General features: G+C 52.4%; 1 protein-coding gene and 1 long non-coding RNA gene across 2 annotated transcripts in view; both read right to left on the reverse strand.

The window, feature by feature from the left end:
- The window catches only part of HEYL (hes related family bHLH transcription factor with YRPW motif like), a 10,522-nt gene extending 6,149 nt beyond the window's left edge, over positions 1–4,373 (reverse strand). Inside the window, exons 1-3 of the mRNA XM_071768125.1 lie at positions 4,041–4,373; positions 533–599; positions 1–61 (exon numbers count right to left, since the gene is read on the reverse strand). The exon at positions 1–61 is cut by the window's left edge and continues 23 nt beyond it. Of these exons, the coding sequence (XP_071624226.1) occupies positions 1–61; positions 533–599; positions 4,041–4,120 (208 nt within the window). The 5' untranslated portion in view covers positions 4,121–4,373. The remainder of the gene's footprint in view (positions 62–532; positions 600–4,040) is intronic.
- A 5,018-nt stretch (positions 4,374–9,391) lies between these two features.
- Positions 9,392–13,334, reverse strand: LOC139807158 (uncharacterized). Its single transcript, XR_011730481.1, has 2 exons — positions 11,433–13,334; positions 9,392–10,034 (listed from the first exon to the last, which is right to left on the reverse strand). It is a non-coding gene; the product is annotated as an uncharacterized lncRNA (long non-coding RNA).
- Between the last annotated feature and the right edge of the window lie 5,889 nt (positions 13,335–19,223).

Genomic DNA, 19,223 nt, shown 5'->3' on the forward strand with positions numbered 1-19,223 from the left:
CCAGGCGCCGCAGTTCGGAGAGGCTGCTGTTGATACGGTCACGGCGCCGCTTCTCGATGATCTACAGGAGATTTCCAAGTGAGGAGAAGAAACCATGGTCATTAAGTCAAGGGCTCAGAGGTTTCAAGCTCTCGTTAAGGAGGCTGAGAGTGGCACTTTGGACAGGGCCATATAAGTTAAAAAAAAAAAAAAAAAAAAAAAAAAAAAGTGCAAAAGCTGAGCGAAGAAACTCTAACCCACTGGTGTGATAACCCCAGGTGGAGTTGCTCACCTCCACACCTATCTGCCAGATTTGAGGCCAAACCTCTGGAAAAAAATAATCTCCAGTTGGCTGCAGGGAGAGTTCTGCAGGAGATGGAGCAGGGAATGGTGTGAAGTTGATTTTGTACTGAGTCCCCACAGGGAGGACGTGCCAACAGCCCCCCTCTCTGCATGGGTGATGGCACAGGGAGCCCTGGCACACGGGTGGGAGCAGCCTAACACCCCTGGGACACACAGCACAACCACCCTGGGCAGTGTAAATGAGACTCACCCCTCTCCTCTTCTTCCTGGCTTGGATCTGAGACGTCGTAGTGGGAGACACAGACCTGGAAACATGGCTGGGAAGGAAGAAGAGGGAAACGTTTCTTGTGTTGGCTGGTAAAAAACCTCTGCTGCACATATGCTGTACACACGTTTGCCATCTGCAGTTCCCCCCTCCCGGAATAACATCTTCTGTGGTTCCCATCTCATTTCTACCCACAACACAGAGCTCAGGAATCAGGGACAGGGAGCCAAGCAGAGACTCAAAACCCACCCTCTCCCCTTTGAGAGTTTCCCTGGGATGAATTTCTCCACCAAACTGCCCGTCCCTTACCAGGCACACATCTCCTTCAACCTCAGCCCATGCTGGCATCTCCATAGGGCTGGAAAAGCAGCAACCCAAGCTCCAGAGTCATGGCCTTTTTTTCCCCTCCATGTGCAAACTTCTCAGCTCTCCTGTCTGAGCCTGCCCTGTCTGCAGGGCTTTGCATCTGGGAGCTGCCAGAGCCTGAGCTCCCACCCAGGGCAGCAGCAAAGGGCTGGGGGCTCCCCAGGGTGAGGGGGAGGCTCATAACAGCAGAGCTGATGTGGTTTCTGAGGGCTTCCCAGGGACTCACTTCACCAGCCACAATTTTTTGGGGTGGGCCACAATATCCTGAATGCACGGGACACCCCTGAACCAGAGAGGAGCCAGGAGCCAGGCAGGGGGAACACCTGGCAGGAGGTGACAGCACAGGGTGACAGTGCTGGCAGACAGCCCCAGGGAGCAGCTGTGCTTGAGAGACAAAGGACACAAGGAAGATCTCTAAGAAGGGCCCCACAAACCATCCCGTGCCTGCTGGGTGAGGCTAAAGACACCAAGGCCAGCACTAGACAGGCAGAGGGAGGCAAAGTTCAGTCCCTAAGGTCCCCATGGTGGTGAAGTCTCCACGAGGACAGATAACCAGGCGTGGGAAACTCCTCGGAGCAAACACCCCACTGTTCAGGGAGAGGCCAGCTGGGCCACCTCCCACCTCCCTGGAGCAGGATTTCTCCCTCTGGAAAACAGGACTGGCTCAGGGCTGTTAACACAGGCGAGACAGACGGCTGCAACCCCAGCCAGCACAGTGCTCCGGAGGGACCCGGCCACACCAAATTGGAAAGGGGCATTTAGGTTCAACCCCATCAAATCAAACCATTTTTCAGTTTGATGGAGCGTTTTAATAGCAGGCTATTAAAGATGTTGCAGCAGAGACAGTGCTGTCTGCACAGCAAGCCAAAAAAACTAGACCAAACTCAGCCCATTAAAAATACATCTTGTTAGGCCCAAGTGAGGAGCTTTCAGAAGTGGTTTTTCCACACAATCAGACGAAATAACACGTTCTCCTACTGACTGCTCTGCTCATCTCCATACAGGTACCCGATTTGAATGTCTGCTGGGTGGGCTTTCTCTGGGCAGAGGTGCTGGCTGGCTTCACAAGTACCAACACGCGTGGCCAATATACATAAAAAGCACATGCAAGGAGCACGTATGATGCCAACACGGGCTCTGTGTGGGGGTGTGAGACCTGCAGGGGGTAGGTACCAAATTCACCCAGCAGCACAAGAATGTGGAGTCTCCAGCTCCAGATGTGGATATAAAGCCCCAGCTTACTGTGAAATTTTTAAAAATATGTTTGACAGATTTGAACCACATAAAAGGCATCGTAACCCACGATGATTAAAAATTTCTGCGTTGCTCTTTGCTCGGTTTTATAATTCCCAGTGTAGCTTTGGCTGTTCATTAAAAACAAAGAGAGTTTAAAAATAAAATAAAAAAAAAACAAAACAACAAAACTCAAAAAAAACCCAAACAAAGCAGTATCTTGCAATTCTGCAGTGACCCCAGAGTCTAAACTTGCTCCACGCACTGAACCAAGCCTCACACCCGGTGTGACTCATCCCTGCTCCACAGGGAAACTGGTTTGGCCAAACCACAGGACCGAGGATGGGTAATGGGCTGGGAACCCCGGCCAGACAGCCCGGCTGCTTCCCTCTGCCCTTCTCATCACTCCCCACCTGGAAGCATTTCATTTCTCCTGATCAGGCAGCAGGACTGCAGCACTCGGGGTGGAAACTTGTCAGGGTAGGACCAGCTCTTCTAACATGAGCAATAATATATATGTACATAATACCACCAGCTCACAGCACTGCTGGATTCTACCGCTGGCTTGACAAGACAAACACAGCAACAGCCCCAGAAAGGGATCAAAATTCTTCGTTACTGTTCACTCAAATAAAAAAATATCACAATTCTTCTCCTTCATGCACTGGGGTACTACAGAGTCCGTGTGCTGTGCTGAGAAAAAGAGGTGGGGTGTATTTCACCTGCAGCAGGAAGGTAGGTTAAATACTGATGCACTCGGGAACTCTGTAAGGGGTTGATGAATCTGTGCAGGACATTACATGTTGGACATGCCCCACTCTGCCTGTGACAGTATCGGTGAGAAGCAGACTCATTAATTTAGTCCCATGAGAACCTGAGCTTGGCACTGGGCAGGGCAACTTCTCCACTCAGGATACCAAGGGAATTAATTCCTCTGGAGCGTCGCTGGACGCAGGGCAGGGGACACACACTTGGCTACTGAAACAAGAGCTCAAAAGCATCCGATTTTTTGGGAGAACAAATAACAGAGCTTTCCCTTCATCCCCAGTGCTGCTGCTCAGAGCCCAGGCGTGCCCACAGCCCAGGGGACAGAGGTGCCAAGCCCGAGGACACGGCTGGGGAACAGCACAGAGGTCCTGACTTCACTGTTTCACCCAGCAGCAAAGCTCCGGAGCTGAAACCTCAGTCCAGCAGTGATGGAGCAGAGAGATGCAGGAGATGCACCCTGAGCCGGGGGCACCGCTGGCTGCCCAGGCTGCTCGGGCTCCCTCTTTCAGATCAAAGCCCCAGCTGGTGCATTCCAAATGCACCGGCAGAGCAGAAACGTTTCTCATGCAAAACCTCCTCGGTTTTTCGCACTTTCCCTGGGACTGTGGTAGAATGCATCGGCAGGCAGGGAGCTGGCGGGTGCCTTTGAGGGGGGGGGGGACACTGCCCTGTCCCGAGGTGCAGAGACCTGCGAGCACGGGGCTCCTCCTGAGGAGGATCAGAGCTGCCCTTCTCCCCAGCGGGCAATCGCTCTGGCTTCAGGAGGCATTTTCTGGGATGCAATCAGCTCCTAACACAGTCTTCAACCCCGTGTTACGGCTTGGGGTTCCTCGCCGGGTCCCAACGCCAGCACCAGCCCACACTGACACACCGGAGTGACCCAGTCTGCCCGTCCTTGCCCAGGGCAGGACCGGCTCAGCCCAAAGGGGTTAATTAGAGAGGTGCCAGGCGACTCCCGGGAACAGGAGCCCGGCGTTCCCCCGTCCTGTGCCCCGGAGGAGCTCGCAGGGTGCTGCGCCTTGCCTGGTGCCCGGGACTCCCTGCCTGGTGCCCGGGACTCCCTTCCAGCCCGGGCTGCCCGGGCACCAGAGACCCCAAAACCACCGTGAGACGAGTCCGTCCTCACCTGTACTCCTCCTCCCGGCCCACGTCGATGGTGCCATCGGACTCGGTGTCGGAGGAGCTCTCCTCGCACAGCCGCTTCATCCTCGCAGCCGGCTCCGGGCGGCCGCGTCCCCACTGGGGGTTGAGTAGGGGGGGTGGGTTAGGAGTGAAGCCGGTGGGTTCGGTTCGGTTGCCCCACGCCTGGTTCCCCAGAGGCCGCCGCTGTCCCTTCCCCACCGTCCTCGGGGCAGTGCTGTCGGTAGCCGGGCTGCGCGGCGGAGCTGGCCCCAGTGCCTGCCTCACGGCTCCTCCCCTGCCCGCTCTCTGCCTTTCACACCCCCGGCTTCTCCCTTCGCTCTCCTCCCAGCACGTCCCCAACCTCCTGGTTAATGGGTTAATGAGACATCTCCCGGGAGTGACGGATTACGCGGCCGCGCCGGCGCTCCCAGGTTCCCAGGCCCCCCCCCCCACCCTTCCCACCCCCTCCCCGCCGCCTCCTCCCGCTCGCTGGTCGAAATCCCAAGTCTTCCTGTAAAAGGAACAGTCTGTGTGAACCGTCTCATGCCCACCCCCCCCTCCTCCTCCTCCTCCTCCTCTTCTCCCCACGGCCCCCCTTCTCCCCACGGCCCCCCTTCCACCCGCTGCACATTGGCCTCAGCCCCAGTTTAAAGGGACCAGTGACCTCACTGGCAACAGAAAACCGTGGGAAAGAGATGGGACTGATAAAGCCTTGAGTTGTTTCAGGGAAAAATCAACATCCAGCCCCACACGCACACACATGTCTGCCCGGCTCTGCGCGGCGCAGGCACTTTTTTTTTTTTTTTTTTTTTTTTTTTTTTTTTTTTTTTTTTTTTTTTTTTCTTTTTTTTTTTCCCCTCTCTCCTTTTTTTTTTTTTTTTTCTTATGATTCAGATGGAAACCAGCTCCTTGGAAGCGCGGTGCTGTTTGAGGACGCCGCTCAAAGGGCCCTCGCCTGGGATTAATAACCGGTGGCCACGGCCCAGGGCCGGGAGGGCAACCGTGGCACCACGCTCGGAGGTGTCACGATGGGTTTTGCACCCCAGCATCGTGCCACGGTGTGTCCCACCAGGAGCTCGGCTCCCTGCCACGCTCCCACAGCTTCCCAGCCTTCTCCAAGTGCCAGCTGATGGCACTTGCCAGGGCATTCGAGACCTACCCTGTAAAAGAAACCCACCAAAATCCCAACTTGAAGTTTTCTGACACTAAGATGAATTGGTGTTTTCTTCTCTCCTTCCCTAAGGCTGGAAACTTTGCCCTGCAGCCCAGCATCTAGAGAGCATCTCGCTTTTCCTGAGCTTGAGAGAAGGAGGTAGGAGTCTGTTGTTCAGAGCCCTGAGCTGCTAAAATCCCCCAAGGCAGAAAAAAAAAAAACCCCAAAACCCTGTGTGTGTGGGGGAGAGAAAGAGAGGGGAGGGGGGGAAGAGGGAGAGCGTTGAAGTGGAGGTTCACAGTACAAAAATAATGCCTTTTATTTTGAAAAAAAAAAAATTATCAGCGCTGAGATCTGGCAGCACGTGGGTTTCCCAAAGCCTTTTGCAAAGCAGTGTGGTGTTGATAACAGCCCATCCTCACTCGGGCCAGCCAAACCACCCCACCAGCCCTCTCCCGTGTGGGGAGGCACCTGAGTGCATGGTTGGATGCTCTGTATCTGCCTCAGCCATCTCTGCCAGCTCACCCACCCCACACCCACCAACCCCGGGATGTCTCTGAACCCTTGCAAGCTGTTCCATAAAAACCAAATGCCTCCAACCCTTCACCCATTCCTGCCCCAGCCCAGCACACAGAGGTTGAGCACAACTCGAACCCCAACCCCCTCAAGATTTTTTGAGGCTGAACCACACCATTCTCCCTCCCAAAGAAAAACAACAGAGACCTGGACCAGCCACCCCACAGTGGAGTGGAAGGCTGATGTTGCAGAAGTGTTTGCTAACCCCAAAAGGAATGAGAATAAAACATTTGCTTTAGGTTATAGCACTTTGTTTCTATAATTTTGATGTTTTGTTTTAATTTTCACTATAAAAGCTGGTCAAGAAACCGAGCTGTTGTTAGCTTACATTTCAAAATGAAAAGTTACTTTGAACCAGAAGAATTAGCAATGTGTTATTTTTGCAATTGTGAGACCTATTCCTCCTCCCTTTCCAAAGTGATTTCGGTTAAAAATACATACATCTCCAAACTAAACTTCCCATAAACATGTGTTTTTGAGAGATTAATACCCTTTCTACTGATAAAACCATTTAAATGGGATCCAGAGATTGGTTATTTCAGGCTCTTGCTCATATCACATTGAGCCTGAACCCAGCAGAGCCCAGACCTGCCACAGAGGAACACTTTTCTTCTCCATTAGAAAGGAATTCACTGTCCAGACTCAGTCTTTTCTGGGCCTTGTCTAAGCATCATTATCTGGGTTCAATTGAAGTGTAATTGGCAACATGTTTTTCTAGGATTACACTTCATTATGAACAGAGCAGGGGCCCCCAAAACCCACTTCTCCTGTAATTGGATCCGTTTTCCAGCCTGTGCTCCTGGAGAGTCATTTATAATCATCCCCAGCAAGCCCAGGGGATTGTGAGGGCCATCTGAACCACCCCAGGATCTGAGCAGAGACAGGGCTGAGACCCCTGGCAGGTTGGTTCAGTGGAGAGGGAAGGATTAAAGCAGTTTATCTGCACGGGAGGGAAGTCAGGTTCCAGTGAGCATGGCCCACATCTCATGGGAGAGGGTGGGCAGATGGACCTGGACAAGGGGTGAGGCAGGGGAAATGGGGTCTAAGTGCAGGAATGGGGTTCCTGCTGCCTGCTTGGCTCCCACCCGTTCAAGCCATTCCCACAGTTACGCTTTCTCACAGTGGCAAAACCTGTCCCCAAACTCAGAACCACAACCAGAGGGTCACCAACCCCTACCCAGAGCCCATCTGCTCTTCCCAGGAGAGCTACAGGCTTTGCTGCAGCCAAGCCTGGGAATTATTAGAAGAAAACTCTCCCCAGGCCCTGAATTATTGACCCTGGCTCAGTGTTCAGGGCTTTTTCCCCTCCTGTACTGTCTCTGGGAACTCAGCAAGCATTGTTGCAGTGCCTGTCCCTGTCCCCAAGACCCTGGTGAGACCCTCCGGGGCTCTCTGGAGGCAGCCAAGAGCCATCCCCTGTTAGAGCTGGCTGTCCTTCTGGGTGGTGGGAGCTGTTTCCAGGGGATGGGTGTCACGAGGACAGGGCTAAGCCATCCATCACACCCAGCACTAATTGTCTACCCTCCTTTGGAGGAATAAGTGAGCTGCAAAGATTGATGTCCCTCCTCCGCAGCAGGAAAAACTCTCCGGGCCAGAGCTGTGGGTGGATCCCTGCCAGGGACCTGGGATTGCCCAGGTTTGCCTGTGCCAGCTTTCTCCTGGGGGTGAAAAGCTCCAGCCCAAAATTCCCTAGGGGGAAGAAAGACCAGACCAGACCAGCCACCCACCCCCCTCCCATACTGGGACCACGGCCTCTGCCTCCTCTCTCCCTCCTGCTCTGGGAAATGTCCCCAGAGAGCAGCCAGCTGTGAAAAGCTGCAGCAGCTGGAATGTGGGAGGGAGGGTAAGGCTTCTGGAAAGCCAGAGGCAGCAAAGAGCAGGAGGTATCTGTTACCTCCCTGTGAACTGACACCTCTGCTTTAACCCCGTGCATGCCTGGAATGCCCTGTCCACACGTCTTCAGTCAACATCACCTCCTAACCTCAGGTCCCACCACTGGTTGCCAGATCCACAGCTGTAATTTCAAAAGCAGAGGCCTCGCGGGGATGCTGGATGGGATTCCTGGCTGCAGTGCTGCGGATGGGCTGTCTTGTTCTGTGGCTCAGCAGAGAGATTCATCACAGGCAGGAGAATCACGCAGGGCTTTGGGGAGGTGATTTGGGATGAAAGCGTGTAGGTAGGGATACGATATCACCTCGGTGTTTTGTCAGATCTGGAGCAGGGCCAGGAGAGGATTGTTTGCCGTGGCTCCGCTCCAAGCCAGAGGCACCACAATTGTTCACTCCCCCCCCACTTCCCCGGCCCACGCAATTCAGAGCCGGCCCAGCCGATCGCTGGGGGCAGTCCAGGGGAGGGAAAAACAACGTTTTCCCACAAACCCACGGCCTCACCCTTCCCCAGGCTGGGACAGGGCAGATCTTCTATCTGCTCTGAGCCCGACTGAAACTCGGTGCTGCCCTGCTGTCTGTGTCCTCACACCTCTTGCCCTGCAGCAACAGTCTGAGCTTGGGCAACCACACAAACCCCGTGGGATGGGGCACCAGGAGGCTGCACCTGCTGGGCTGGCAGCCAGGACACCTCAGAGGTGCTGTCCCCTCTGCAAGAGCTTCTGGCCCGTAGGATGGTGCTTGTCCCCCAAAGGCTGGGGACACACAGCCATGAATGCCAGGAGTATGGTGGCTCTGTCACTGTCTCCCCAGGTCAGGAGGGTGGAGGACAGCGAGGGACAGGATCATCTTCCTGCTCCAGAGTCAGCTGATGGCAGCATTTTAGTCCTGACTGCCCTTGATATGCCTCAGTTTCCCCACCCATAATGATGCTAACACACTGGGCACTCCACAGAGAAGCAGTGATGAGTGATAATTAATATTGCACCAGCCCTGCTGACAGCTGGGGCTACTGGCTCATCCAACACCCCAAACCAAGGTCAGGGCTCCCCTGGGGCTATACAGAGAAGAACTTACTGACAGAGGACACAGGTCTGCTCCTCCCTCGTCGTGGGACCTGGGCAGGGTGATGCAGACAGGGCAGGCTGCTGGGGTGTCCTCTCTGCTGTGGTGAGGCTGTCAAGGGCTGAGCAGACCCTGGAGGTGCCAGCCCTGCTCCTGTCCTTGGGGCTGGAAGGACACAGATGCCCTTGAGGCTTCACTCGTGCTAAAGCATCAAGAGGAGCTGGGATGGGAAAAGCCATCGTGAAGTGAGGCCCTGGCCTTCCCCCGGGGCCAGTCCCCAGGGAACACAATGCCTTTGTTTGTGACTTGGGCTGCACCAGGAGCCCTTCCCTCAAACACCAACCTTCAAAAGGCCTGTTCTCCCCCTTCCCCCAGCAATGCTAATGTGCCAGACCTCTTCTCATGAACCCTGGGAGAGATCAGGCTGGTAGACAGTTTCCCCACTTGTTAAATGTGTGTTTAGCGATCTTGTGAGTAGACAAGAACAAATACAAACAAGCCAGGCTGGAGAGCCCCTGCCTCTCCACCCTGCCTGGAACACACCAGCCCCGAAGCCTTTCTTCTCTAACCACTTCAAACTTTCATTTCTTCTGAAGCCACAACAAGGCACACTTTGTAAAGCAAATGAGTAAACAGCAACTTTCAGCTTAAAAGGAAAACAAGGGGGAGGGACTGTTTTTAATTACTGGATTTTTAAAAGGGCTTTATTCGGTTAATTGCTTTCTGTTGTAAAATGCTCTTCTGCACACAGCCCTGGTTCTAGCTGCATTGCTGCTGGCCAGATGGCATTGCAAAGGTAATGACAGCATGAGTGTTCGCTGCTGGGGTACACAAGTGCCTTCAGCATTCACAGACATCTCCCCCCTTCTCCTCCCTGCGCCCTCCCAGCCTCATGGAAATGACAGAAGGCACCAAGTTTTGCTCAGCCATGACCAGTGGTTTGGCACGTCCAACTCACATCACATCCAAAGCGGAGGAGGACGAGCCACCGGCACGCACGGAAAAGCCTCCGCAGCGTTCCCAAAAAGGGCTAATTGCTGGTGATTGGCTTGGCTGCAGCCTGTTACCCTCCCAGTCTGGGGTAATAACCCCATGTTCGTGCGAGGTGCAGTGCTAGGCTCAGTCCTACCCCACGGGGTGTCTGTCTTCTCCAGCCAGGGAGAGTGACAGCGTGGCGAGGTCTGGCACGGCAGCCGGCGTGCGTGTAGGCATGTGAAGACGTAGCTGTGCGTGTGGCTTGGTGCAGCAGCTTCCAGCTGTATCCCTGATGATCACAACCAGGCTGGAGGACACCCCGAGTCCCTGTGGAGACAGAAGGCTTAAAAAAAAAAAAAAAGAAAAAAAAGAAAGAGAGAGCCAGTGAAGAGGTGCACAAAAGGACCTTGAGCAAAACGCCACCGGCGCAGAGCCGCGAAGCTGTCGCTGTGCTGGGGACAGATGGCGTGGGGAAGGGACAGGGAGAGGAGGCAGCAGGAGACTCTTCTCCAATTGGGTCAGCCTCAGGAGGAGAAAAGAGTGAGGAAAGGAAATGGGGCAGGAATGGCCTTGGGCTCCCAGGGAACCCATAAAAGCCCCGTGATTCCTCACTGCAGCCTGGGTGCTGCAGGGGTTTCCATGAGGCCCCAGTGAGTGGGTGCCTCATGAGTAGCTCAGAGCACAGGGGTGGATGGAAATAAGGTTGTCAGCAGACATGGTGCTTGCAGTAGTATCTGCCTTCTCCTCCCTTGTCAGCCTAGAAAATACTGTGAAGGAGCACGTATTGGTGGGGAAATAGGGACAAGGAGTCTTCAAGTCCTCTTTCAGCAGGGACAGGGATCATACCCAGCCCCTCCACACACTGCTCAGCATCTGCCGGCTCAGTCAAGACAAACTTCAAGCACAGAGGAGGAGAAGTGCATGTCCGAAGGGCTTCCAAAGCTGCCAGCCCTCAGCCACAGAGGCCCGAGGGTCAGGGATCTCACTGAGTTCAGGCAGAGGCTGAGCTTGCAGCAGTTGGGTTGGCCCTGGGGGGAAGCCACTGTGGTGCCATCCCCTCCAGCACCACCAGCTCTGCATGCCTCGCACGGCAGCTCCCTGATTAGTGTCCCCCCACCCCACGCTGCTGCTTTGAACACCCAATCTCCTTTAAACCCCTTCCAGGGCAAGAGGGGAAGCATCCAGCCTTACCTAGAGGCTTTTTGGAACAGTACTGGCAGCTGAGCCATGCAAGAAGCCAGCCGTGCCCAGGGCAGCAGCAGCTTTCCTACCAAGGAGAGCTTTTCCTGCACCCGCTGCGGCGGGTGGGTCTGTTCCTGCCAGCAGCCAGCAGCTGGTGATGAATGCTCACTTTCTCTAATTGAATAGCAGGAAGTTAAATCTTGTTTCTTTGCCTTTCGGGCTGTCAGCTGGAACAATTGCCCACCTGTGGCACCACCCCGGGGGATATAAATAAGGAACAAAACACAATGCTGCCAGAGGAATGGATTGAGTTCCCAGAAGATCTCCTGATACTGTGTGCCCACACAAGACAGAGGTATCTGTGCCGTGGAGGGCACGCAGGCAGCCCGGAGTGTTTCCAGGCAGGGTGGTGTGGGAAGGGATTTGCAGGGCTTGGGAAGGGAATGAAGGCACAGGGGGCAGACACAGGGCACAGCCATGGCACAGAGGTGCCAGCAGGCAAGTGCGTGGGCTCGTGGGAGCATGCACAGCCATGCAAGAGCTCTTGGGTGACACATACCACATCCAGATGAAGTGCCAGGTGCTATGGGGCGGTCGGCGCTCCTGTTCAGAGCTGTGGGTTCATCCGACAGATTCCAGGCGTTTCCAGGAGCCTGCGCTGGTGGCTGCTCCATGTGGCAATTTTGCTTTGCCTGCTGGCTCTCCCTTTCCTCTCGGCGCTGTGCTGAAGAGGCTCCGAGGCCCAGAGCTCCTTTCTTGGGGCTGTGCCGTCCCTCCCCGCCACCCAACGTGTTTCCCCCCGGCCACCTCCAGCATTCACATCATCAGTTCACAGCCCGGCGCTCCTGCCAGGATGCTCCCAAGGCGGTGGCCACCACAGCTGGGCCAAATCTGACAGTGACGCACAGCTGGAAGGAGCCCAACTGAGGACAAGGATGGAGGAAGTCTGCAGCGAGCAGCACAGACCCTCTGTAGGCAGCAATGGGGGCGGGAAATGTGGTCGGGAGGGCAGTGGGAGACAGCGATGCGCACACACACACAGGGCAGCATTGTTGCCACGAGAGGAAATTATTAATTTGCTGGGAATAAAGTCGGCAGCGAGTCAAAGAAAAAAAAACAAAAAACAAACCCAAAAAAACAACCATCCTCCCAAAGAGCCTGCCACCCTCCCCGCCAGCAGCCCTGTCGCCTTTGTACTGCGAGACAGCCCCGACACAAGGGCGTCTGTCTGGGCACCATGTCCCCATGCCGGGATGAAATGTTGCCCCGGGCTTGGCCCAGATGCCAAGAGCCCTTGTGAGACTTGGGGCACCCTGACCCGGCACTCCCCAGCCCCACAGCAGGGGGTTCACAGCCATGGCCCCTTCCTCAGTCACTGTGGTAACAGCCCCGGCACAAACGCCGCTTCCCTGTTTGTTTTCCCGCTGCCCCCGTGGCAGGGGCAGCCATGGCCTCCCTCCCTCTGGCTCCCTGAGCAGGAGCTGGGGTATTCAGGGCTCGGCAGGCTGAATGAAGCCAGATCCCTGGACACATTCCTGTGGGTTTGTTGGTTTGTTGGAGTTTTTTTCTTCTCTTTTTTTGTTTTTTTTAAATTCTTCCCTTTTTCTCTTTATCCCCCCTCCCTCTTCTCCCTCACTTGGCACAAGCTAAAGGATTCAAAAGGAAGCCAGGCTTGGCAGACACAGGGGGAGGAGGGAGTGGGGAGATGAAAGAAGGCCTCTCTCCAGCTTTCTCTTCCAGTTCCCACACTCAGCCCAGCGCAAAAAGCTCCTAATGATTCCCAGCCGCACCTGGAGGAGGCCGCTTGGCCGCCGAGGAAGCGGGAGCCTGTTTATACAGCCAGCAGAAAAGGCTCCCAGTGCCCCAGCCATGCCCTTTGTGGTGGCCCCCCCAGTCCTTCCAGCCTGGGTGTCACCCTGGGTGACAAGATGCCTGAGATAGCTGCCTTGCCATGGTGCCTTTGATGGCCACCCTGTTGTGACACTCCTGCCTCAGCGCCCAAGATGGCGGCCCCGCCTCAGCACCGCAGTGCCCGAGATGGGGGCTTTACCTCAGTGCCACACTGGGACCCATGGACACGGTGCCCCATACGGGAGCTGACGCTAAGGAAAAAAACCCCCTCCGTTCCCAGCTTGGTGGGATTTCCAACAGCTGCCTTTCCCCATGGAGGACGTACCCCGTGAAGGGTGCCCTGGGAGCTAAGATGGCCACCGGGGCTTTGCTGAGACAGAGGTGCCCATGCACACTCCCCAAGCACCCGCCTGGGAGGGAAGGAACAACAGGCAGCACCGCAGATGGTGGCAGTGCCACTTGGAGCAGGTTGGCCCACAAAGGACACCGGTGAGGGGGACACCGGTGAGGGGGAAGCCAGCCGCCATCACCCCCTTGCACCACGCAGCCCTTCACACCCTCTCCTGGCATCAACTCGTCACCACAATTGTCCCCACAGCCACTATGGCAGACACGGTCTGCAGGGTGAAACCACTGCAAATGGCCATGGTGACAAGGACACAGCCACAGCACTGGGCTGGTCCCAGCTGCTGGGCTGCCTGTGGGTACTGCTGGCTGAGGGGACATGAGGTCCCACTGAGTCCAGCTTAAAAAGCCTTAAATTTTTTTTTTTCTTTACCACAGAAAGGATGAACAGGCAATTTGCCCCCAAGAGATAATATGCAGAAGTCCCATCCTAATGAATGCTGTGCCCAAGGATTACGTTTATATTATATTATTATATTTTTTTAAAAAAACCTCAACTCTCCTCAGTGGGATTACGTCCCCAGTCCTATGCCAGCAAAGCTTTGAAGTGCAGCCCTGGTAACGAAGCTTTGGCTGCAGGAATGGGAAAACACCAGGACACAGATATCTCCTCCCCCATCCAGAACTGGGAAAACAAACCTTTTTTTCTTTTTTTTTTTTTTAAAGGCCTGTCTCCAGGCAGGGAATGGGACATATTTGTTCTGCAGTTACAGGCTCTTTGCCCTCTTGCACCCTGCCACAGCCCAGTAACCTGAGGGTTATTTCCACCGATGTGGGTACCACACACAGAGCTATTCCCACAGCTGCCTTAAGGAACAACACCATCTTGTGGAAATCTCCAGCTCCCAAAGCTGGGCAAGCCCCAGTTCTGGGTGGAAGGAAGAAGTGGGGTGGAAAGGGAGTTTATTTACTGACTCTTTTTGCAGGCCTTCCACAGAAACCGTCTGGTGCATCTTCCAAGGAGCTGGCCCAGCATGGAGCTGCCTCTTGGCAAAGGGAGACTCCAGCTTCCTCCACCAGTGGGGTGAGGAGCAGCTTCACACACACTCCACTGAGTCACTGCTTCGTTGGTGGCCTCCTCAGAGCAGGACAGGCTGAGCCCCGGGTGCACACGAGGGAACCATTTTAGGCTCCGGTGACAGAGACATCAGCAAACGCTGCTATAAATAGTGGTGTCGAAGGAACGAGATGCTCAGGCTGTTCAAATCCTGGCACGGCCCCACTAGTGCTGATAGCAAATGCCCTTTGCTTGTTCTCTTGCCACCAGGTCCCTTTATCTATTCTTCCAACTCTGGGTGTTTCTGTCACCCTGTCACCAAGTCCCCTGCCCCTGACATTTTAGCCTCCTGGGATGGCTGCTGGTCCTTGTTCACGTTTGTTGGCTCCTATTCTGCACTCCAGAAAGGAGGAAGAACAAAATGTGCTGCAGGGACGTGGTGGAGCACAGCCTGGGACCCCTGATGGCCGACACCAAGGGGCTGTCAGGACAGCCCTGTGCTTGCATGGTCCTGCTGCTGGGCTTGCTGACATCCCCACCAAGTAAAGGGTTTCATTGCACTTCAGAGCATTCCTGGATTTCTGCTTGTCTTCTGCAAGGAGCTGGACTATCCTACAAACCTGATGTTACCTTTGGATCATTCTGATCTCTGTTACGGTTGATGGGGAAACTGAGGCAGGGAGCTGTCATGGTTCACCCCATGCACATGAGGAGAGCAGAGCCCACATTCTGTCTGGCCTCCCAACCATGCCATGGTCATCAAGGGTGTAAGAAGCCCCCTAAAAGTCTTGGAGTTAAATCCTGGATTCATCTGGATTCCTGGGGAAGAGCTGTTCTTGCTGTTCAAAGGCTGTGATTACCTTGTGAACAGCTGCACTGACAATAGCTGAGTGGCAGCATAATTCTCCATCAGCTCTGCCTCCACTTTCTCCTCCTCCTCCATGTTCTTTACAGCAGACTCATTGCAAAGCCCTTTGATGACTCGTGAAGGAAAAAGCCCAGAAAACAGGCAGCAGAAACAAAATCTCAGGTTTCCAGCAAACCAAGGACAAGACATCACAGACCCAATGGCACAAGCCTCCCCCTTCTCCCCTCCTGTCTATCCATGACCCGTTGGCTCCTTTGCCCCACTGCCACCACTGGTCCCCAGGAGTGACTCAAGGGTTTGGGGCCATCTTTGCAGGAACATCAGAGGCAGCGTGGACATCCTGACCTCTCAGGGCTGGGTGAGCCTACCTGGGTTTTCACTGGTGCAACAAGGGCCTTATCAGTGCTGCAATTTGATTTTTCTTCCAGGCATCTGTTGGAAGATCATGCAGGCATGAGGATGGGCACTGGAAAGGCATTCCAGGAGGGAAGGATGGAACACACTCTGCTTAAATGAACACCCCTAGCAGAGATGCTGCCCTGGGGCCTATGGACATTCCTTGGCTACATTTGGTGGCAGATGGTGAATTTGTTGCTTCCCCTTAATGCATCTGTTCCCCTTATTGACAGGGAGAAGCAAACCCCAGAACTGCAGCATCCTTATTCTTATTCTGATGAACCCAGTAGTACAGCAACAATAAATCTCTAAAGAGCTTTTGCTGCCTCCCACCTGCTGGCTGGGAGAAGATGAAGTTGACAAAAGTCTTCTGCCAGATTTTATTTTTATCTAGGACTTCATCACCAGGTTACAATAAAAGCCTGTTCACAAAGCAGAGGGAGGTAGCTGTATCTCAGCACATCTCTCAACTCTGGAATCCCTCCTCCCCCAGAGGCATCCAGTTCCCCAGGTAGCTCCTTTTATTACATTTGCTGAATTCCCTTCAATCTCAAAAGGCCTTTTTTTAGCTCCTCATCATCCCCACCCCTTCACCATAAAACTGGGGAGGTTCCAAGCAGGGACACCTCAGACATTCTTGCTGGCTGCACCAGGGAGCCAAGATACCCACTGTGACAATGGCAATGGAGAGAGCCAGGCTGGGACCAACACAGTTTAATACAGAAAGAAATACACCCAGGGGGATTTCTTTAGCACGGGCAGCCCGTTCACTACAACCCCACTGGGGGACAACAAAGTGAAAGCCACAGCAACACCACACAGCAGGACAGTCCTGTAGCCAGAGCAGCACAAGAGGTACAACCACCCCAGCCCATCAGGCTGAGGGATGTGCCCACCCCACGGCACCAATCCTGGGGACCACCTCACTCCCCCAGGCCAAGGGGATGTCACGGATGGGGACACGAGGAAAGTACACAAGCACCAAATCCACCTCTGCCAATCGTGGTGATGGAGGAGAACGAAGAAGCCACAGGGATAAAAACAAATGGGGAAGGCATTGTGGGGATGGAAAATGCTCCACACACAGGAGGGGCTCAGGAGGTGCAAAGGGAGCTCTACCTCATTTGGAACACATTTCCTGAGCCTCAGCAACCCCTAAACTGCCCTGGCAGCAGGAGGACCCAAAGCAGAGCCAAAAAAACTCCTGCCTGTGCTGCACCCCTGACCCACAGCTTGCACCCAGCTCCCTCTGCATCTCACGGACTGGAAAGGCAGCAGTGAAACTGCTGAGCTTCAGGGCCCAGAGTCCCAAAAACACAACACATCACTTCCCTGGAGCTAACAGCATCTCCTCCTGCTCAGCCCAGCCCAGCCCTTCCAACACCCCTCACCCAAAGCATTCATCCCCCACCAGCACCCAGTGCCAGCAGTGGCTGTGCTTGCACCCCACAGCTGATCCCCCCAGCACCCTGTCCTGCTCAGGGGTCCCAGGGGGCTTTCTGACCACCCTGTTCCTCTCACAACATCACCCTGGGCTGGTGGGATCCCCCAGTGCAGCCTGGGCTTGGCTGGGCTTTGGTGTCGAGATCTTCAGGAAACACCTTGGAAACGTTTACTGGGAGGCCAGGCCGTTCTCCCCCAACCAGCTGCTAAAAAAGTCTCCAAGATAGAGTTCAGATCCATATCTGGGCTTCACATTAAAAAGATCTTTCCATAAACCTCTCTACTGTGTTATAGAGACATTCATTTCTTTCAAACACTTTTTTTGTTTGGATTTTAGACCTTCCTCTGAGGTGCTTGTCACTCAGATGTGACAAACAGCAGTGAAATGGCTCAGGGAGGGGGGGGAAAAAAAGTGCATTTTTTTCTTCACTGCTAGAGCAGGATTTAGTGCAATGAGAGAAGAGTCTCCCGAGCCACTCAAGGCATCACTGCCTTGCTCATGTATTTGTCAAAAGTGCAGCAACTCCAGCTCCAGCCTCCCTCTTCTAGCTGAAAATTCCTTGCAAAGCTGAGCCAGAGGCAGACACATCTCCTGGGAAGCTTCAGCCCATGGAGTTGCTGTGTTTGTAGAAAACAAACAGATAACATTGGGCAGCCTCTGTGCCCAACCAGGGGGTGTACTGGGAAAAGGGGAAAAAAAGGGGGAAGGGGAAAAAAAGAAAAGGGGGAAGGGGGAAAAAAAAAAAGGGGGAAGGGGGAAAAAAAAAAAAGGGGGAAGGGGAAAAAAAAAAGGGGGAAGGGGAAAAAAAAAAAGGGGGAAGGGGAAAAAAAAAAAGGGGGAAGGGGAAAAAAAAAAAGGGGGAAGGGGAAAAAAAAAAAGGGGGAAGGGGAAAAAAAAAAAGGGGGAAGGGGAAAAAAAAAAGGGGGAAGGGGAAAAAAAAAAAGGGGGAAGGGGAAAAAAAAAAAGGGGGAAGGGGAAAAAAAAAAAGGGGGAAGGGGAAAAAAAAAAAAGGGGGAAGGGGAAAAAAAAAGGGGGAAGGGGAAAAAAAAAGGGGGAAGGGGAAAAAAAAAGGGGGAAGGGGAAAAAAAAAGGGGGAAGGGGAAAAAAAAAGGGGGAAGGGGAAAAAAAAAGGGGGAAGGGGAAAAAAAAAGGGGGAAGGGGAAAAAAAAAGGGGGAAGGGGAAAAAAAAAGGGGGAAGGGGAAAAAAAAAGGGGGAAGGGGAAAAAAAAAGGGGGAAGGGGAAAAAAAGGGGGAAGGGGAAAAAAAAAGGGAGAAAAATAAAAAAGGAGGGGAAGGGGAAAAAAAGAGAATAGAAAAAAGAGAATAGAAAAAAGAGAATAGAAAAAAGAGAATAGAAAAAAGAGAATAGAAAAAAGAGAATAGAAAAAAGAGAATAGAAAAAAGAGAATAGAAAAAAGAGAATAGAAAAAAGAGAATAGAAAAAAGAGAATAGAAAAAAGAGAATAGAAAAAAAGAGAATAGAAAAAAAGAGAATAGAAAAAAAGAGAATAGAAAAAAAAGAATAGAAAAAAAAGAATAGAAAAAAAGAGAATAGAAAAAAAAGAATAGAAAAAAAAGAATAGAAAAAAAAGAATAGAAAAAAAAGAATAGAAAAAAAAGAATAGAAAAAAAAGAATAGAAAAACAGAGAATAGAAAAACAGAGAATAGAAAAACAGAATAGAAAAACAGAGAATAGAAAAAAAGAGAATAGAAAAAAAGAATAGAAAAAAAGAGAATAGAAAAAAAGAGAATAGAAAAAAAGAATAGAATAAAAAGAGAATAGAAAAGAATAGAAAAAGAAAAAAGAGAAAAGAAGAAAAAGAGAAAAGAAGAAAAAGAGAAAAGAAGAAAAAGAGAAAAGAAGAAAAAGAGAAAAGAAGAAAAAGAGAAAAGAAGAAAAAGAGAAAAGAAGAAAAAGAGAAAAGAAGAAAAAGAGAAAAGAAAAAAGAGAAAGAAAAAGAAAAAGATAAAAGAAAAAAGGGAAAAGAAAAAAAGGGGAAAGAAAAAAAGGGGAAAGAAAAAAAGGGGAAAGAAAAAAAAGGGGAAAGAAAAAAAAAGGGGAAAGAAAAAAAAAGGGGAAAGAAAAAAAAAGGGGAAAGAAAAAAAAAGGGGAAAGAAAAAAAAAGGGGAAAGAAAAAAAAGGGGAAAGAAAAAAAAAGGGGAAAGAAAAAAAAAGGGGAAAGAAAAAAAAAGGGAAAGAAAAAAAAAGGGGAAAGAAAAAAAAAGGGGAAAGAAAAAAAAAGGGGAAAGAAAAAAAAAGGGGAAAGAAAAAAAAAGGGGAAAGAAAAAAAAAGGGGAAAGAAAAAAAAAGGGGAAAGAAAAAAAAAGGGGAAAGAAAAAAAAAGGGGAAAGAAAAAAAGGGGGAAAGAAAAAAAGGGGGAAAGAAAA

This window comes from Heliangelus exortis, chromosome 24 (assembly GCF_036169615.1).
Source record: "Heliangelus exortis chromosome 24, bHelExo1.hap1, whole genome shotgun sequence".
Classification (NCBI taxonomy): domain Eukaryota; kingdom Metazoa; phylum Chordata; class Aves; order Apodiformes; family Trochilidae; genus Heliangelus; species Heliangelus exortis.